Source organism: Ustilaginoidea virens, chromosome 2 (assembly GCF_000687475.1).
Source record: "Ustilaginoidea virens chromosome 2, complete sequence".
Classification (NCBI taxonomy): domain Eukaryota; kingdom Fungi; phylum Ascomycota; class Sordariomycetes; order Hypocreales; family Clavicipitaceae; genus Ustilaginoidea; species Ustilaginoidea virens.
The window spans coordinates 1,411,371-1,428,779 of NC_057317.1; the positions used below are offsets into that span (position 1 = coordinate 1,411,371).

Below are 17,409 nucleotides of genomic sequence, written 5' to 3' on the forward strand. Positions count from 1 at the left end.
CTGTAGATAGGAGGTAGGCACCCTTTTGCACGGAGGAGTACCCTGACGAAAGGCAGGCCGCTGTTGATCATGACCTTGGTCCGGCAATAGCTGCGATCGCCGTCGCCAAGGTTCCCCAGATTAGGCCCTCGTCAGCAAGGCGACTGTTTCGTGCGTCCCTGATAACTCTGCGACCAACTACCAGGTAATCTCAAACTTGCAGGCCTCCGTGACGGATCCAGACTTGCATCCTTACGGCAGAGTGCAAGCGCGAGACAAAGGCCCAGCCTGGTCAAGGACCCATGTCTGGTTTGGCGCCTTTTTTTCCCCCATATGTGATGTGATGTTATACTCAAGGGGGCCCCAAAATGGGTTCCCCGCGGCAAAAGGAAATGAAAGTACCGGGTACGGACGGAGCTCCTGGTCGGAGTAGACGAAAGAAGGAAAGGGGGCTGTGTGCCTATCCCACTCCTCCTCTCTTGTGCCCAGCAAGGGAGTCATCATCACCCGACCGTCATTTATCTCCTCGAGACAGACGGCTGGCAAGGTCTCGGTTGCGCGCGCTGATAGGGATAAGTCGAGCAAACCGGTCAATTTGGGCAGTCCTACGTGTGCCAGGATGCAGATGCAGGGTGGAACTGGGATCCACCGGCCGTCGTTGCCTTTTGTTCAAGCTTTTGTTTTTTTTTGCTGGGCGTTTCGTTTCGCCGAGGAGCACCACAATGTCTCGTCTCGCCCGGGGGCGCTGCTCTCGAGGCGCCAGCACGCGCCGCGTCTGAAGCTGACTGAGCCGCGAGCGTAACAATTGCAGAGAAACGTGACAAGTTGCCCGATGCGTGGAGCCGGTCTCTATCACGAGGTCCATGCGTCGTGGCATGTTGAAACAGCTCACAGACGACGACTCGCCGGCAAGTCCCGGCGATCTATATCCATCTGCTGGCGGGGAAGGTTGACAAAAGTCTCAACACAAGGTGGGGAAAGGAGGGGGCGCCCGAGCACAGAGCACAGAGGGGAGTCGACGTCCGACGTCATGTACACTTACTTGCTGTACGGGTTGCGGACCGGCCGAGTCGTCGACCTCGGCCCATGTCGCTTAGCTGGAAAGGGGATCAGCAGACAGTGACGCCATAGCGGGTTCTCTCCGACAGCGGAGCCCCCCCTTGCAAAGCTTGCGCGAAGCTGGATTGGCTGCTTTCGTGTCCGTTGCAGGGGTTATCGGCGAAGTCCGCGTTGAAATGCGCCACCAGACTTGTAGCCGAGGGAACCGCAGGCCCCTTAGGGCTACTACCCCTATTCCCCACTACAAGTAGCTGGAATAAGCGAGCGTCGGTCAGCCGCGCTGGTTTCCATCCTTCACCATTGTCCGCCTTCTTCCTGTGCATCCTGGCTGGCAGAAATGCAGCAATAGATGCAGCCGCAATAGTGGAAGCCGCCGTGCAAGGTAGGTAGGGCCCGGCGATCAGCGATAACAGCGAGACAAGCGGCCGCCATGATGGCCACGGCAGTGGCGATGGAAGCTGCCGTGCGGCGGTAGCCGTTGTAAGTGGCCGTGCGTACTACGTACGGTCTGCTGGAAATGGCCGGCCGATACATTATTCATTGGCTGTGGCTGTCGCTGAGATACATCGCGCAGGAAATGCTCCAGTCAGCAGAATTAGGGATTGAAAATCAAATGTAGCAAATAGGTTAGGCGGAATAAAATCGGGCATCGTTATTGACATCTACTAGCTCGGTAGCTAGGCTACCTAAATAAATTATAATATCCTATCCTCCTATTTTCCTATATAGTATATACGCCACATTTCCTTTGCATTGGGCCTCGCCGTATCGATTAGTTCTACCTAGCCTTCTAGAAATAATCTTACGACCTTGGCCGTTGGCCATCACTTGGCTGTATATAGCGATATTCGCGGCCCGGTGGAGCCTCGTATCCGGGTATCTATTTCCATTAGGCATACGATTTGCAGTCCCATTGGCTAGCTGCGGTGGCCGATATCGCGATTGGACTACTGCTGCCAATTGCGATAGATGTGGGCGATTGATATGGCCCTGCTGTAGCGACTGTTAGTATGTGCCGGTATGTGCTATTGATAGTAGCGGCCCTGTGGCCTTGTGCGATATCCTGTATATCCGTAATGACTCTGTGTTGTATGTGACGATGTGTGCCACGGGACGTAATGGCAAAGGCAGGTATGCAAGGTATGTAAGGAAGACTCCTTCCAATGAGCCCCATCACTTTGACACTTAAGGTCCCTTGGCGCTTAACCACTGCACCACAGGGGTATCACTCTACGGTTTTGCTCCGTACGCCTCATATATGCCGACTGTCTCGCATCTTTGCCCAGAATTTGCTGGTAATGCCCCGCCACCGGCCATGCCTTCTCTCACTCCAACTCGATGGTCCCTGAGATTGGTTAGTTTTGAAGAGCGGCCTCTTTTCTCGTGTCCGACAGACCCAGCGGAAACGTTTTGAGGTGCAAAAACAGACAAGCAGTGAGCAGCGGGGGGAACACGAACCTGGTGGCTTTGAGGTGATGTCGTAGGTCACACGGGAGACACCGTCTACGAGGTTGACGATGCTAGTGCTGATCTGCGGCGGGGGTTTCCGGTTAGCAGGAGCTGACGGGCCTGGCTTTGTGGAACCCCGATACGGCGCCGCTTGGGCATCTGCGGCAAGGGGGGGGAGGCGGCGGCAAAGACGTACCTTTTTCAGGAGAGCAAAGTCAAACTCGTAGGGCTCTCCCGTCATAAAGTCCGTCGTGACTATGGCCCGCAGGATGACGATGTAGCCTGGAGAGAGAGGGTAATGAGCGTGAATCCCACAATGGAAATGGGGCGTGCACACATGATGCCGAATGACGGGCATCCTGTGCTGGAACGTACCGTAAACGCGGTTGTCTCCCATGACTCCAACGGCTGTCACGCACTTAGTAACATGGAACTGTAGAGACAATGCACCCGGCGGCATCGACTTGCCGGTCAAAGTCAGCCGCGGGAGGGATCGACGATGTCCAACATACCTTTGTTGGTGTCGAGGCCGGCGTACGCCTGGGCCATCTGATTTCACGTGGAGTTTAGCAGCTGCGTGAGACGGAGTCGTGATGGATGACGAACCTTGCTGTAGATGCCTGCCTTCTTTATCTCGGTGATGAAGATGTTGTCGACCTTGCGGGCAATAGCCACGCGCTCGGCTGTGACCTCCCCAATGATGCGAATGGCAATGCCTATGGTCGAGGTCGAGGTCAGTGCGGGGGAAAACTGCAGGGAAGCAAGTGGCGGCGATTACCTGGGCCAGGGAACGGATGGCGCATGACAAGATCATCTACTTCACGTCAGCACGCAGTGCAACAGTTCTCTTACCCATTCCATAGTACTGACCGTGAATTCCCAACTGCCTTCCCATGGCTCGCACCTCGTCCTTGAACTGTACATGAGTTGAGTCAGCTTACAGGCGAGTAAACAAATTTCGCTTCTGTTCCGAGGAAGACCTGGATTCCTGTGGATTCCTTCAAGTACAGTCGGGACAAGGGGACGGACCAGTTCTCTGAGCGGCTCAATGAGCTGCAGTTTCGCTTCCTATTCCCGGAAAGTCAGTCAGGTCTGCTTGGACAAAGGGCTGCCGGTGGAAACATACTCCGTTCATCATGCGCGCTGGAAGTCCTCCGACATTGTGGTGAGCTAAGAAAATCAAAGTTAGCGGCCGTGCATGGTTGCAAGGGTTTTTCGATCGAGGCAAAAAAAACTTGCTCTTGATCGTCGCGCTGGGCCCCTTGTAGGATATTGACTCGCTAACGATGCATTAGTGCGTGACTTGTCCCCGTGCCAGATCTCCCGATGCTTACATGACGTCGGGATAGAGCGTGCCCTGAAGAAACAATCTTACGGGGCCGGCGTTGGGAGTCTTCTCGGCTTCCTTCTCGATGCGTAGCGCCTCCTCCTCGAATAGGTCGATGAACAAGCTGCCGATAATCTTTCGCTTACGCTGGTATTCACCATCAGTTGTGTGCCCCCACCCCCCAGACTGGACCTGGACACGGCCAATCTCACCTCTGGGTCCGTCACGCCGGCAAGGGCGTCAAGGAAGCGCTTGGAGGCATCGACCACGGTCAGGTTGATGCCGAGATGCTTCTGGAGAGTCTCCTTGACCTCTTGAGATTCATTGAGCCGCAAGAGTCCAGTATCGATGAGGACAGCGTGGAAACGACTTCCGATGGCAGTCTTGAGGAGTTGGGCCGCCACGGTCGAGTCGACCCCTGCAAACCTGGGGGTCAGAATACATATTGCTGCAGTAGCAGAGAGTGACCCATACCTCCGCTCACGGCTCCAATCACTTGTGATGTGTCGCCAACGAGCTTACGAACTCGAGCAATCTCCTGCTCGACAAAGTTGGACATTGTCCAGTTTGGCAGACAGCCGCAGATGTTGACGGCAAAGTTTCGAAGTATCTTCGCGCCATTTTGTGTATGTTCTACTTCAGGATGGAACTGCAGCCCTGCGCGTTTCAAAGGCGAGTAAGTATTGGAACTGCCAATCCGCCGACCGGCTATGATATGCTTCTTGAGGGTCTTGACTAGGAAAACCCACCAAAGACATTGTGCTCCAAGCTTGCTATTCCAGAGAATGGAGCCGAGGTAGTATCACATATTGTCACAAAGCCCTTGGGAAGACGGCTCAGCCGATCGCTGTGACTGTTCCAGACTGCGCGAGCATCAGCACGACGTTGCACATCAGATGCGAGGGTCAAAGTTCAAATGCTACCTTGCATCTTTTCGCCCAGGCCATCGAAGAGCCGATCGACATGGCTGTTGATACGGTGAATGTTGATTTCCTGTCCAGGTTATGAAATGTGCGTAACTACAAGGGGTGCCAGGAAGAGGCTACTTACAGCAGATCCATATTCACGGTGATCACTTCGAACAACATTCTCGGGATCCAGTCTCCAAGCGATAGACTGGTTACCATAGCAGATGCCAAGCAGGGGGATTTCAGTCTGCTTAAAGTAGGCCGGGTCGGCATCTGGAAACTTGTCAGACAGCCCCCGCACTACCAAAGCTGAGCACGGACATACGAGGAGCATCGGCGTCATAGACGGAGGCAGGGCCTAGGGATCAAGATTAGCAATTTGGCACATGGTTAACACACCCACCGAACCCCAATCGCACCTGCACATTCCACGCGGAGAAGGAGGATCACAGGAAAATTCACGGGAAAAACACGATACTAACCGCCGGATAGGATAATGCCTTTCGGTTTAAAGGGGAGATTGGCAAATTTGACATCGCAGGCCAGCATCTCACAGTAAACGCCCATATCCCGCAGTCTTCGGAGAATTAAATGGCTATACTGGGAGCCTAGGATGTTATTGGTCAGCATGGCAAAAAAGAAAAGGAAAAGCAAAAGTAAAACACAAAACAGGGGTATTTCGTCTAAGTGATGGTGCAAGGGAACCCTCTACTATCAACCGCCACGGGGAGACGCTTGGTGAACGAGGCATTTACTACAGAAGTAGTACGCATGAAGGAGATGATTGAAGCAAGATGATTATACCGTGGTCCAATACGAGGATTGTCTTGCGAGGAAACCCATCAGTATAAAGCACGACTAAGACGATGATCCAGTAGAGAACCAATTCAACTGACATCAAATAACTCATGGGGCGCCTTAGCCTCGTCGGCAGCACCAACAGCCATGGCGGATAATTGACGGCAGCTTTCAAGGTCACGGGTACGGAGGAAAGGCGTTGGCGGCGGCTTGGGAATGTGAGTCGACGCTTCTCGTGATGCGATTGATGCCTTGGATGGAACTCGGCGTGAGAAATTTGCGGCGGTAAATGGAAGCGGCGGAATCCGCGAAGTAAGCCAGGGCGTGCGCTTGTCCGCTGCGTCAAGACTGTTGATAAGGTTGTTGATAAGGCTGTTGATGGTGTGGTGTAGAAGGAAAAATGTCTGGTGTCTGCATGTAGTAGAAAAAAGAAAAATGCGGTCACTAGCTACATTTTTATTTAGAAAAAAAAAAATGCGAAGTGACAGGCTCCAATTTAGGCTTAGCGTCTCCGGCATGTTCGAATACTCTTCCCGGCCTGTTTACTGTAAGGTACAAGCTGCATTTTAAGCTTAGCGTTCCCGGCATGTTCGAAACCCGAGCATGATGGAAGTACACGTAAACAGAGCGGGAAGGTTTTTCAAACATGCCAGGAATAAAAGTAGGTCTTATACATATATCTCTATAATACACTTTTTCTATGAGTAGTGACCTGCCGCATTTTTCTTCCTTCCTGCTAACTCTACATATATTATCACGACTTTTGCCCACGCGATAGCCTCAGAAGCGATTTATATCACGATGCACTGATTAGGATTAGCAATCGATCGAGGGATATCTTATTATATATAGGGCGCGCGCGGGGTACTAAAGTAGCGGGTGATTGCAGCCGATAATATGGCATTTTTATAGATACTGTGTGGTCGGTCACCTGTGCGTGATTTTAGAGCAGTAAAAATACAAAAGGTCACTCACTATATATAAAAATATATGTAAAGATATAAGACCCACTTTATTACTAGCATGTTTGAAAAACCTTTCCCGCTCTGTTTACGTGTACATGATGGAAATGCAGAGCCTAAAATAGAACTTGTACCTTCGCACCTATTTTTCTATAAGCAGCTACATACCACATTTTTCTTCCTTTTACTCTGCACATATTTTTCTTTTCTACACCACATACTATCACGAAATTTGGAGCTGCAGGGACCAGAGGTTACATCACACATGGCATGTACGTCGTACATCACGTCAAGTGCAATTCAAGCCAAGTCCTGCATGGAAGCCTGCAATAGGCCGGACAGCACATCCCGGCCGCTACAACCACATCACGGAACTAGCCTAGCGATAGGGGGGGTCCCCAAAAGCAACCCATTGTTTCTCCGTATCGGATGGACTCCTTCTTGACGCCATCCCGTCCCGCAAAGTCGGCCCCCGGCAATCAGTCCTTCAGCCGGCTTCGCATCTGATTCTTGATTCTCGTAATGGTGCCCGCTCCGCCGTACACCATGCCCGTGTACACCATGGCCACGCTCGCCCCCGCATTGAGCACCTTGAGCGCCTGGTCCCCGGTGGTAATCCCCCCCGTCGCAAAGATGGTCTTGCTGTGCTCGTCCGGGCCGCAGGGCCGCGCGTCCAGCATCTTTCTGTAGCGGCCGACCAGATCCAGCGTGCGGTCAAACATGGCCGGGCCGGAGTAGCCGCCCGTCTCCATGAGCGCCTGCTGCTCCCTGGCGCCTAGCTTGACGCCCCGAGGAACCACGCCGGTGCGTCGTTTGGTGGTGTTTCCGACAATGACGCCGTCGACGCCGCTTCTTCGTACGGCCTCGACGACGCCCTCGATTTGCGCGTCGCGGTCCTCGTCCGGGGAAACCTTGACCATCACCTTGGGGCGCGACTTTCGGTCCGTCCGGGCTGCTTCCTCCATGATGGCGGTGAGGAGCCTTGTCAGGGGCTCCGTGGCCTGCAGGTCGCGAAGCCCGGGCGTGTTTGGGCTGCTCACGTTGACGACCAAGATGTCGGCATAGCGCGCGAGCCTGGAAACGCAGTATACGTAGTCGTCGGCAACGGCCTTCTCGTCCCGCTCATCCGTGTCCTTGTTCTTGGCCACCTGGATGGCCAGAAGCCTGCCCGGCCGCAAGCTCCCGGGGGGAACTCTGGCAGCCCCGTCGAGAACGTCTTGCTCGGCCACGCCCGAGGACCTCGCGAAGCGGCCGAGCCTCTCCCTCAATTGCCTGGCGACATGGTCTGCGCCCTTTGAGTTGAGCCCATAGCGGTTTACCATGCCGTCGGTGGACGGCACTCGGAAGACGCGAGGCTTGGGATTGCCGGCTTGCGGAAGAGGCGTTATGCCGCCAATCTCGACGACGCCGGCTCCGAGGCCAAAGAGAACGTCTGGAATCTCGCCATCCTTGTCCAAGCCGGCAGAGATTCCAACCGGATTGCTTAGCAGGGTTCCAAACACCTCCGTCGAAAGTTCAGGTGTCCGTAGCGAGCTGCCTCTCTCCCGGGGCGCAAGCCCGAATCTGTCGAGTGTCTCCAACGCCCTGGTACCGGAGTGGTGGGCGTCTTCGGCATCGGGGAACAAAACTCGCATCAAGCGTGGGACGACGTATCGATGGAAGGAAGCCCTGGTGTCGGTGACGTAAAGGTAGGCCACGCACGTGGCGGCAGCGAGCGCGCCTCCAAACAGCACCGCCTTTGCGCGCCCACCATAGACCGAGGCGTTGGACGAGGTCGAAGCTTGCCTTTTGGCGCCGGGGGAAATGATGATGCGGGAAGGAGTGGTGCGCAGACTACTACTCGGCGAAGGGCCGAGGCGGTGCGCGACGGACCGCAGGCGAATTGTGGATGTTGGCATTTTTGTTTGCGTTGGCGATGCAAAAGCTGAGCCTTGAGGACGAAGGACGGGGCGGTGGGAGTGGAGGGGCGCAAAGGTGCCTGAGGTACCGCCCGGTAGGCAGTGTGTGGGCAGGTACCTAGGAGATGAAAAGGTACAACACCCGAGTTATCAGTTATCCACTGTGCAAACCCGGCCAATCACCGGGGCCTCGAGTCAATGCTAGCACTTGAGCTCTTCTCAAGATGGCCTGAACCGTGTAAGGGGAAAAAAAAATAAGAGGATAAAATGCCGAAAAAAAAATAAAAATAAAAATAAAAACCGGAAGGGAAGGGGAAAAAAAAATAAGAGGGCGGTGAGGTTCTGCAGTCAACATAGAGGTAGAGGTGCCTATCGGTCTGCTGTAAAAACTGTGCATCGACTTTTTCACTCCTGTGAGCTAGTGGAGGCAAAGGCAATGCTCTTTTTTCAGGTAGGTGAGGACGGTGGTGGGATTTGAACTCAAAAGTAGAAAGAGACGACAGCGGCTTGCTTTGAAGTGCGCCATCCCATACCAGGACAAAGTAAGGGAAATGCTTGCCTATCCCCGAGCAACTGCTGTGTTTGTTGGAACTGACCGTCATTATTACATTTACCGCATGGTCTGGTCGTGACTCGGTCTGGTCGTGACTCGGTCTGGTCGTGACTCGGTCTGGTCGTCCCTGGGTCAGAAAGACGGGCTCAGACCCCATTTTGCAGAATCGAGGCCTTGAAGCTCCGGCGATTCCTCGCGATTTGATTGTAAATGTCTTTGCGATGGAAATGAAGCTCCAGCCCCTCCCTCCTGGCTTCTTGGCGTATGATCTCGTCAATTTCCCGCGCGGGAAGCGACTGAGTCTGCAAGAGGCTTGCAATCGTCTTCTTCTGCTTCTCCGTGAACCGGCGGTGTATCGCGTTTGCCGACGTGTCGAGGGTTCGGTGATGGTTGTGATGCGGGTTCACCATCTTGTAGGTCCACTGCAGACTGCCCTGCTTCTTCGTGGTGACCAGCTTCATCCTGAACGGGCAGTCGGCTTTGTGAGAGGCCGACTTGCGTTTGCCGGTGGACTTGGAGGGTCGGACGGTATCGCGGCTGCATACGAAGCTGCCGTACTGCGGCCAGCGGTGTTCGCCCACGTTGACGTAGCGCGACATGGCTTTTTTGACAAAGGCCACGCCGTTTTGCCTGCCCCAGGCTTGCAGGTGGCTGAACAGCTCGTCGAAGCTGCCATAGCTCTGTGGCTGGGGCATGTCTGGGATTCGGCGCTGGTGGTCTTGGTCCTCGTCGTTGGCGACGTCGTCGGAATCGTTGGGGTAGTCGGGATCAGCTTCGGCATAGGCATCGGCACAGGCATCGGCAGGCCTGTCACCAGGCTCCAAGCCTGGGGTAGTTTGAGACAAGTGCATTGTGACGATGATGTCGTCGATGGTGTTGTCGATGATGTTGTCGATGATGTTGCCAATGTGGAGAAGGTGAAGCCACGGCTTGGCACGACCCGGCGTTTGCTCGAAATCACCGCGTCGCAAGTCGCAAGTCGCAAGTCGCAAGTCGCAAGTGGCAGTTGCGGAACGGTGAAATCCCGAGGCCCCGCGAACGGCAGGGTTTTTCCTCTTTGCAAAGTGAAAGTAAGTGTGTACAGACTCGGGGGGGATTTAGGGATATCTTGTATGGCCAAGAAGCTCTGCCAGGTCAAAGTCCCTTTCTTTTTTTCTCCCGTCAGATGCGCTTGTCGGATGCGTTTGTCCCGTCGCTGTCGAGTAATGCGTGTTGTCGTCGTCGTCGTCGTTGTCGTTGTTGGCATAGTGCGGCGGACCCATGTACGGAGCATGTTTTCAATGTTAGCTTCCGTCTGGTAGGCATCCCCAGCCAGGTGTTGGCAGTCCTCGACGGCGGCACAGTCGGCACATGCAAGGGACGCAGCCGAGCCTTGCCGACTTGTTTATGCAATCATCCCCAAGTCGCCAAACAAGCAAGACTCGTTGCAAGCCTTGTTTTCACCCAACCCCAACAACCTCGTGCGGCACCGACATGAGTCAATGACCAGAGCCCAAAGGCTGGGGGACCCACGGGTTCGTCTCATCGCTGTATGTGGACAAGTGAAACGCTTTTGTAGTTGCTGCATGTGGTCTGGTCTAGGAAGAGAAAATGGCCGTGGCTCATCCCAGCGGATTCGCTACCATCTGACTAACTGACATCAATTCCATAGTTCTCACTGCCTCACTGCTCACCGCTTACCCTTGCAACTGATTGAGTCGACCCAGATGCTCTTTTTCGCCTCTTCCAAAGTCCGTCATCTCAGCCCCAGTGGTCGATCCATCCGGATATTCGTCGGTCAGCTTGCAGCATCCGATGGCCGGTTGACTCTAAATTCGCTGGGGTTTAATCGTGTGGAAGCGGTAGAATTGGATGTCCATCCCATCTTTCGGTTCCAGTTATGCTCCGAAAAAAAAAATAAAAAATAAAAAATCGTCCAAGCCAGCAGTGATGGTGCGAAAAAAGAAGCCGTGTCCGTGGAAAAGCAAACAGACCGGCGCCGAATTTAACCTTCCCCCTTGGTGGTACAGCAAGACCGGCATCTTCGCTCGCATTGAACCCTTCTTTTAGATACTCTTTATACTAGCGGAGACCATCTAGCAACGAAAAACAAAAAGCAATATTGGTGAGAGCCAATTTCTCCTTGGGTGCTGCAACTCTTCCATGATTACAAAAACTCAGGGCGACCATCCCACTCACACATGCTCCATCTCAAACTTGACCAGGATCGAGCACTTGGTCTCCCTTCCCTTCATGTCCATCATTCTGATAAAGCTCCATCCAGGCACAACGTACGCCAACCGAACCGCAGCCACCGCAATCATTGGATTCTTAGCCCAAGCATCGTCGCTCTTGACAAGGATTCTCAAAAACACGAGCTCATTGTCGTCATAGACCCACTCCAATGTTTCATCCCAAATCGGCTCCGTCACGGGCGGGTTTTCGCCGCGGTGCAGGATTCCCAGCCTGTGGTGCCTGTACGCCGACGTTTTGCGCTTGCACGTCTCTCCTTCGACATCCCCAGGACTGTACAAGTTGCAGCTAAGATACGGCCTCAGTGAGCCCGGTTCTCGGTCTTCGTCGACGGGCACGTCCGTGGCACCAGCCACGTGCAGGCAAAGCTTCTTCTTCTGGCCTGTAAAGATGTTGCCATTCCCACCTTGTCGAAGGGCTGCCGGTTTAAGAATGTAGCCTTCGGAGCCGTTGAACAGCGCGTCGTTGAGCTGATTGCTCGTTCCAAAAGTCTGCCAGTTCAGGGCGCAGATCTGAGCGCCGACGCCCCAGAATTTGAGCGGCTTCAGGTTGGAAGAGGAAATTCGGGTTCCCTTGGGATAGACGCGCATGAGGTGACGCGCGTTGTGGGCTGCAATGGGAATCGATGCTGCGGGCAGATGTGACGACAGACCCGACTCCGACACGTTGATGAGATGGTGAGGCGGGCCGTTGATCAAAGCGCCGGGGTCATACCACGAATTGTCGACGGGCTTGACTGACTGCGCGTATACGCCCAGCTCCGCCAGTTCAGAAATGATGGCCCCCGTGCCGGTTTCCCTCTTCTTTCTCTGGTACTCTTTGCGCGCCTTTTCTATTTCTGCATCCTCCGTCTCATCGTCGGATGGCGATTCACTACACGAGTCTCGCTTCTCTGGCTTCTCTCCCTCCTCGCTGACCAAGTGGTACTCAACAATAACGGAAATGCAGGCACCCAAGTCAGCCAAGGTTACGTGGACATCATGTGTCTCTTGTTCACGATGTCCCTTTTGACGAATAGGCTTTGCCAAGAGTCTGTGGCCAAACACCTCCTTCATAATTTCCACAAGCCGCTTCTGGCCGTGGCCTCCACAGTGGTTCTCCAGAGACAGAAGGATGGGCGCTACTGTGTAGTTGCCGTCATTTGCGGCCACGGCCATTTCTTCATCAAAGACAATGCGGATGGTTTCGCATACTGCACGAAAGGGAATATGTGACACGAGCGTGAATCCGTGCGTAACCTTGGGTTCATCTGGGTTGGCGCTGTTGTCCCATGCGTCAATCTCGACGCATCGTGAGCCCGTCTTCAGGGCAGTTTCGTAGGCGGAGGCTGACGAGGATCCATAGAGCTGATGAGCTGTGAGATAGGTGTTGTGACTGGAGCTGATGTAGTACTCTGGCAGTGGCCGGGATCGATCCAGCAGGGCTGACGGGACACTGAAATGGGACTTTCCCAGAAGGTTTCGCAGAGCCGGTGTGGACTCCTCGATCGCAACACCGGCATCTTCTTCGGACAGAATGCCGTTCCTGGCCAAGAATGATCGCAGCGACTTGCCAACCCGCAGCTGCTCTTTGTCGTACCGAGCCTTGCGGGTGCTGCGACCTCCGCCACCAACGCTTTCGATGACTATTACCTCACCCTTGTCCTCATCGTCTTCACTGGGGTTGAAAGGGTTAAGCTGGGCCAGCTTTTGTGATAGCCGATGATCTGGCATGGTGGACACAAGAGTGGGCTGATATTGGGAATAGTTAGTTACATGTGCATTTGGCAGCAGAACGCGTCCCACAAGCCGAGCATGTTTTGTTCGGTCGACTTGCAGGAGTGCTTATCTGTACCTTCCAACGGATAAACCCGAGGCGTTTTTGTCGAGACTTGTCGGCGATTCGAGGAAAGAAAGAGGTGAGCAAGCTGAAGATTGCAAGCTACCTAGTTGACGGAGCTGGAAGGAGCTACGGGGTAGACTAGACCAATTGCAGACGAATTCAAGACAGCAGCAGGCATCGCCACAAACCACAACTGCCGGGTCTCTCAAAAGGGTCTCGTTAGAAACCCGTCCGCCGCAGTATCGCAACTTGCAGCTTGCAAAGAAGAGGAGCTTCGCTAGCAGTTTCGCTACAATTCATTGAAGCTAGCAAGCTAGGGATGTGCCAGGCGATCTTGCCGGGGTTCTTTGACAGTGATTGGATAAGAAAAAGCCTGGTCTTGGGCCATGAGGAGACATACAAGGCTTGGAAGTCTACCTAAGGGAGCCTGGTATGCTGAAGAGATTCATTTTGCCCGACTTTGAAGGAGAAGGAGCTGTCATGACGCGCTGGGATAATCAGTAGAACGGCAAGAGCGGCACCATAGGCGATGCTCACCAGCAGCTGTGTGCATCTTTATCTCGGTGATGCCTGCCTGGTCTGGAAATCGAGCACTCGCGACCACCAGACAGCAGCCTCAGGGTCGCCGCAAGAGGAAACTGTTGACGCCTGAAGGTTCAGGCCAGACTTATCAGCCAAGCGCCCCACCACTCCGAAATAAAGAAATTTCCCTTTCCTTTTCCTTTTCCTCCTTCTTCTTCTTCTCCATTCAAATTATGAACAACGCAAAAAACACGTTCAAGTCCCTTCCGTATGCTGGCCCGAGGTGCGCTTCACAGCTGTGCCCAAGACTGCTGGGGATTGAGGGACGACACGGAGATCAAAACGAACAATCTTGGGTGCGGTGCTTTCCGGCAATTGCCACATGGGAAGGATCGCAATGATTGAGCGAACATGCTGATGTAATGCTTCAGCTAGTGCCCAGTTCGATTTGTGCCTGCTGGAGGCATGGCGAATCGAGCGTTTAGTTGTACTCCGAGCGAATATAGCTGTGGCCAGTGATGACGGTGACGGTGACGGTGCATGTGCTGGAATTGTCGATGGCACTCATGTGTGCCTGGATCTGGCTGTAGAGTTCGTTGCCGCGTAGGGTGGCCCATGTCACTCACGTTGCCTTGTCACTCGATGAGGTCTTGCATGATGACGATGGTTGAAACATGGTATTACCATTGACCGTATATTTGGTTTTTAGTGTTTACACATTCATCTAGGCACCCATTTGTCGTCGCCATTTGCAGCTTGCTACAGATCCCTTGCGGGAGTTTGGCCAGGTTGTTTGATGGCGCGAGGTGCACGACGTTTCCAAACCCCATTCCGCCGGGTTTGTACGTTTGGCCGTCGTTAAGAAAGACGCTCGCGCCTGCCGCGCGGCGAGAGAAGTAATGCATGAAGAAGAAAGTAAATCAAAACGCAGACGTAGCGCGGTGTTTTCCATCTGTTTTTGGTCATTTTCCTCAGCCAATTCTCCGTGCCCCCAATTTTCCATACCCAAAAAAAGGAAAATACATCATCAAAGTTGGAAAGCCAGTGTTGCGCTCGGGCAATCCCAGAATGATCTGGGCAAATCCACTAATACAACTCAGAAGTCAAAAGTCAATCGCAGCCATGCCCTCCCGGTTTGAACGGCTTCAGCTCTCAACAATGCTTCGCGCAGCCAGTTCGAGAGCGTCGAGGTCACGCTTGGCCTTCCAGCACGGCTGACCCGGACGCCAGCACCATGGCTCCGGATTCGCCTCGCGCTTCTTCAAGCACACGATGCTTTCGCTGCCGCACTCGGGAGGATAGTGGCCTGGATGGAAGGGGAGATGGTCTGGTTGGCCCTTGGCATCGCCGCCTTCCTCAGCGGCTTCTCTCTTGACTTTCCAGCATGGTTGCCCGGGACGATCGCACCACCGCTTGTCTTTCTCGCTTCGGACTTCCTTCAAAACAGCTTCAGCTGCTCTCTTGACCTTCCAGCATGGCTCCCCTGGGCGGTCGCACCAGCGCTTGTCCTTGACATTGGCAGGGTCGCTGGTAGGGTCTCTCTTCCAGCATGGCTCTCCGGGCCGGTCGCACCAGGGCGACGGGCCTCGCTTCTCATGTTGGCCATTGTCGGGAGCGAATCTTGCCTCAAGCTCCAGGCTCCTGTAGTACTCGTCAGGGTTTCTGGTCGTCAAGGCGGTGAGATGCGCAAGCTCGTTGACTGAACGCTTCGCAGCGTAGGCGGCACCTCCAGGTGCGTTGCTGAAGGACGACTCAGGCGTACGGGCCTTGAGAAGGCCAGAAGTTTTTATCGACTCGGCAAAGGCGTCGGCTGCTCTCTTTACTTTCCAGCAGGGTTCACCGGGTCGCCAGCACCATGGCTCAGGGGCCGGGGCTGGCGCCGGGGCTGGAGCCGGGGCTGGAGCCGGGGCAGCGTGGGCTCCCACAGCAGCAAGAGTAACAAGAAGTGGTGTCAAGTGCATATCGAGACAACGTTTTCTGGAGCAACGATTCTGATTCTTTCACAGGGAAGAATCTCAGCTATGGGTTGAGGTCATGCAGGAGAATTCGCTTGGGGATTCTTTTCCCATTTCCCGGGTCGTGATGCTATCTTTATCAATTTCCTGGTCCGGGTCGACACCAAGATGTGGTCAGGCCGAGACTCTGCGGCCGCGAAAGGGTTGTCCAGCAGCGCTATGGTCGCCTTGGAGCGTGTGAAGCCACTGCACCATTGATGGAGAGGGTCAATAGGCGTTGTCAAGAACATGTGGTGGTGAGAGGCGTGGCCGTAAGCTGCCAGGTGCGAGCTCCTTGAGGGCTGCACAATTACAACCACCTTCACCAATTACACAAACCCTGCCGTTATCTCTTGTTGGTTCACCGTGGAGAATTAACCTCCCGATTAACGTGGCGGCTATTCTCTTTTTCAAGGCGGGAATATTCGCCTCCTCGTGGCGTCTGTTAACGCTGTCCTAGCCAGGCGTGGATGTAAGCCACATGGATGACAAGGATTCATATCTCCATTTCCAGTGACAATTCAAGACGAGCACCAAGGGAGGACGCATCTGTTTCCGGCCATCCGATTTCCGAACCAAGGACAACAATCGACGGGAACGCACAAACAAGGATGTGTTTGCAATACAGCACGCTCTGCAATGGGCATCCCGCCGTACTCGATGCTTTGACAGTAAACAGATGGATCCAGTCGTGATCCACCATGAATCAAACACCTCGCCATATCCAAGGGACGCCTTTGGGTACATCGCGACAGCTTTCCGAGATTGTACGCAAAGAGTTAGTTGAGAGTATCTTGATCCCTGCCTTACCAAGCCCTGAGTTCGCGCGCATGGGAGACGCAGGTGCATTGCAAGGGGAGAAAACAGACAGCGACCAATCAGAAATTGGCGCATCCAACGCATTCCGGAGCCGCTATTGTGAGCAAAGCCAATCTCGTAGCTTACTTGCCCTCGTTTACAGAGTACGTACGTGCTCACTCAATGCTTATTGATGTTGAGGCTATTCAACCCCCAAATAGGAAAGTGGGTCCACGAATCTCGCGATGCTATTCGCCTTTGCGGGTGAGCCAATAGTCGGCCCCCGGTCCCTTGCACCGGGGCACTCTGTCGGTCGAGTCTGTCCGAAGCCATGTCCAATGAGAATCGCAATGTTGGGTGCGGACTCCAGAGTGCCGAGTATCTGAGCACATGGAAATCTTGCAGACGACTTGATCAATAGACATCTCAGACAATAGGGTCGGCAGCAAGGTAGCCCAGCTCTCCATGGCGTGCACGTGGCTCTCATCAGCTCTCATCTATTCATCTCACGCATGTCATACCTGCGGAGAGCGCAGCAGACAATAGAAGGAAATGACCAGTACGTAATCCGGCCATGTGGCCGGGGGCGTGGACCCCCTGCGTTAGGGACGGACGGGTTCAACGAGTTTACGGCCGCTGGATTTGGGTATCCTTGGGCTCTAATCTCCTGTATGCACAACGCTGCAGTCGCCGTGGTAGTTGCTTGGGGTGGTGTAACGAGCCTGGAGCTCGTCCACGGCTTGGACGTCTCTGTTTTTCTTTTGGGCGGATTCAATTGTACTGCAGTGGCTTGACTATTGATATTTATTGAGGGGCGTTGGGGGTCAATCTGCCGGATGGGCTGGCGCTCGGTGCGTCGGCATGGTGGAACGTTGGCGATGGTTTGTTGGCCGAGCAGCGCAGTCCCGAGGGATGCCTGCGCATCGTGGATCCTGGTAGGCGGTATTTCTGGAAAGAACCTCTGCGGTTGAGGTGCTTCGCCGTTGGGATTGCTGACCTGGGTTGAGCAGTCGCGTCGGTAGGCTTTGGAACCCATCACGTTGGTAGGACCCTGGCGCGGGAAGGATCTTCTGTCTCGACACCTTGAGATGCCAGTTTGACCAGGTTGA

At 54.2% G+C, this 17,409-nt stretch overlaps 5 protein-coding genes across 5 annotated transcripts; all 5 read right to left on the reverse strand.

The window, feature by feature from the left end:
- Positions 1 to 2,363: 2,363 nt before the first annotated feature.
- UV8b_02117 (uncharacterized protein) lies at positions 2,364 to 5,669 on the reverse strand (the record flags this gene model as incomplete). The annotated part of the gene is made up of 21 exons (XM_043139615.1): positions 2,364 to 2,383; positions 2,497 to 2,569; positions 2,684 to 2,769; positions 2,863 to 2,895; positions 3,000 to 3,036; positions 3,094 to 3,203; positions 3,266 to 3,301; positions 3,358 to 3,403; positions 3,517 to 3,555; positions 3,614 to 3,657; positions 3,727 to 3,767; positions 3,822 to 3,961; positions 4,027 to 4,232; positions 4,289 to 4,471; positions 4,564 to 4,677; positions 4,738 to 4,807; positions 4,865 to 4,995; positions 5,048 to 5,080; positions 5,205 to 5,330; positions 5,527 to 5,548; positions 5,619 to 5,669. 21 exons carry the CDS (start codon positions 5,667 to 5,669, stop codon positions 2,364 to 2,366), a joined length of 1,641 nt encoding a protein of 546 aa, XP_042995549.1.
- Positions 5,670 to 6,961: 1,292 nt separating this feature from the next.
- UV8b_02118 (uncharacterized protein) lies at positions 6,962 to 8,380 on the reverse strand (the record flags this gene model as incomplete). Its single annotated transcript, XM_043139616.1, has 1 exon — positions 6,962 to 8,380. The coding sequence occupies one exon, from the start codon at positions 8,378 to 8,380 to the stop codon at positions 6,962 to 6,964; it is 1,419 nt and encodes a 472-aa protein (XP_042995550.1).
- Positions 8,381 to 9,079: 699 nt separating this feature from the next.
- UV8b_02119 (uncharacterized protein) lies at positions 9,080 to 9,784 on the reverse strand (the record flags this gene model as incomplete). The annotated part of the gene is made up of 1 exon (XM_043139617.1): positions 9,080 to 9,784. One exon carries the CDS (start codon positions 9,782 to 9,784, stop codon positions 9,080 to 9,082), a length of 705 nt encoding a protein of 234 aa, XP_042995551.1.
- Positions 9,785 to 11,107: 1,323 nt separating this feature from the next.
- On the reverse strand, positions 11,108 to 12,877 carry UV8b_02120 (uncharacterized protein; the record flags this gene model as incomplete). The annotated part of the gene is made up of 1 exon (XM_043139618.1): positions 11,108 to 12,877. The coding sequence occupies one exon, from the start codon at positions 12,875 to 12,877 to the stop codon at positions 11,108 to 11,110; it is 1,770 nt and encodes a 589-aa protein (XP_042995552.1).
- Positions 12,878 to 14,653: 1,776 nt separating this feature from the next.
- Positions 14,654 to 15,469, reverse strand: UV8b_02121 (uncharacterized protein; the record flags this gene model as incomplete). The annotated part of the gene is made up of 1 exon (XM_043139619.1): positions 14,654 to 15,469. One exon carries the CDS (start codon positions 15,467 to 15,469, stop codon positions 14,654 to 14,656), a length of 816 nt encoding a protein of 271 aa, XP_042995553.1.
- Between the last annotated feature and the right edge of the window lie 1,940 nt (positions 15,470 to 17,409).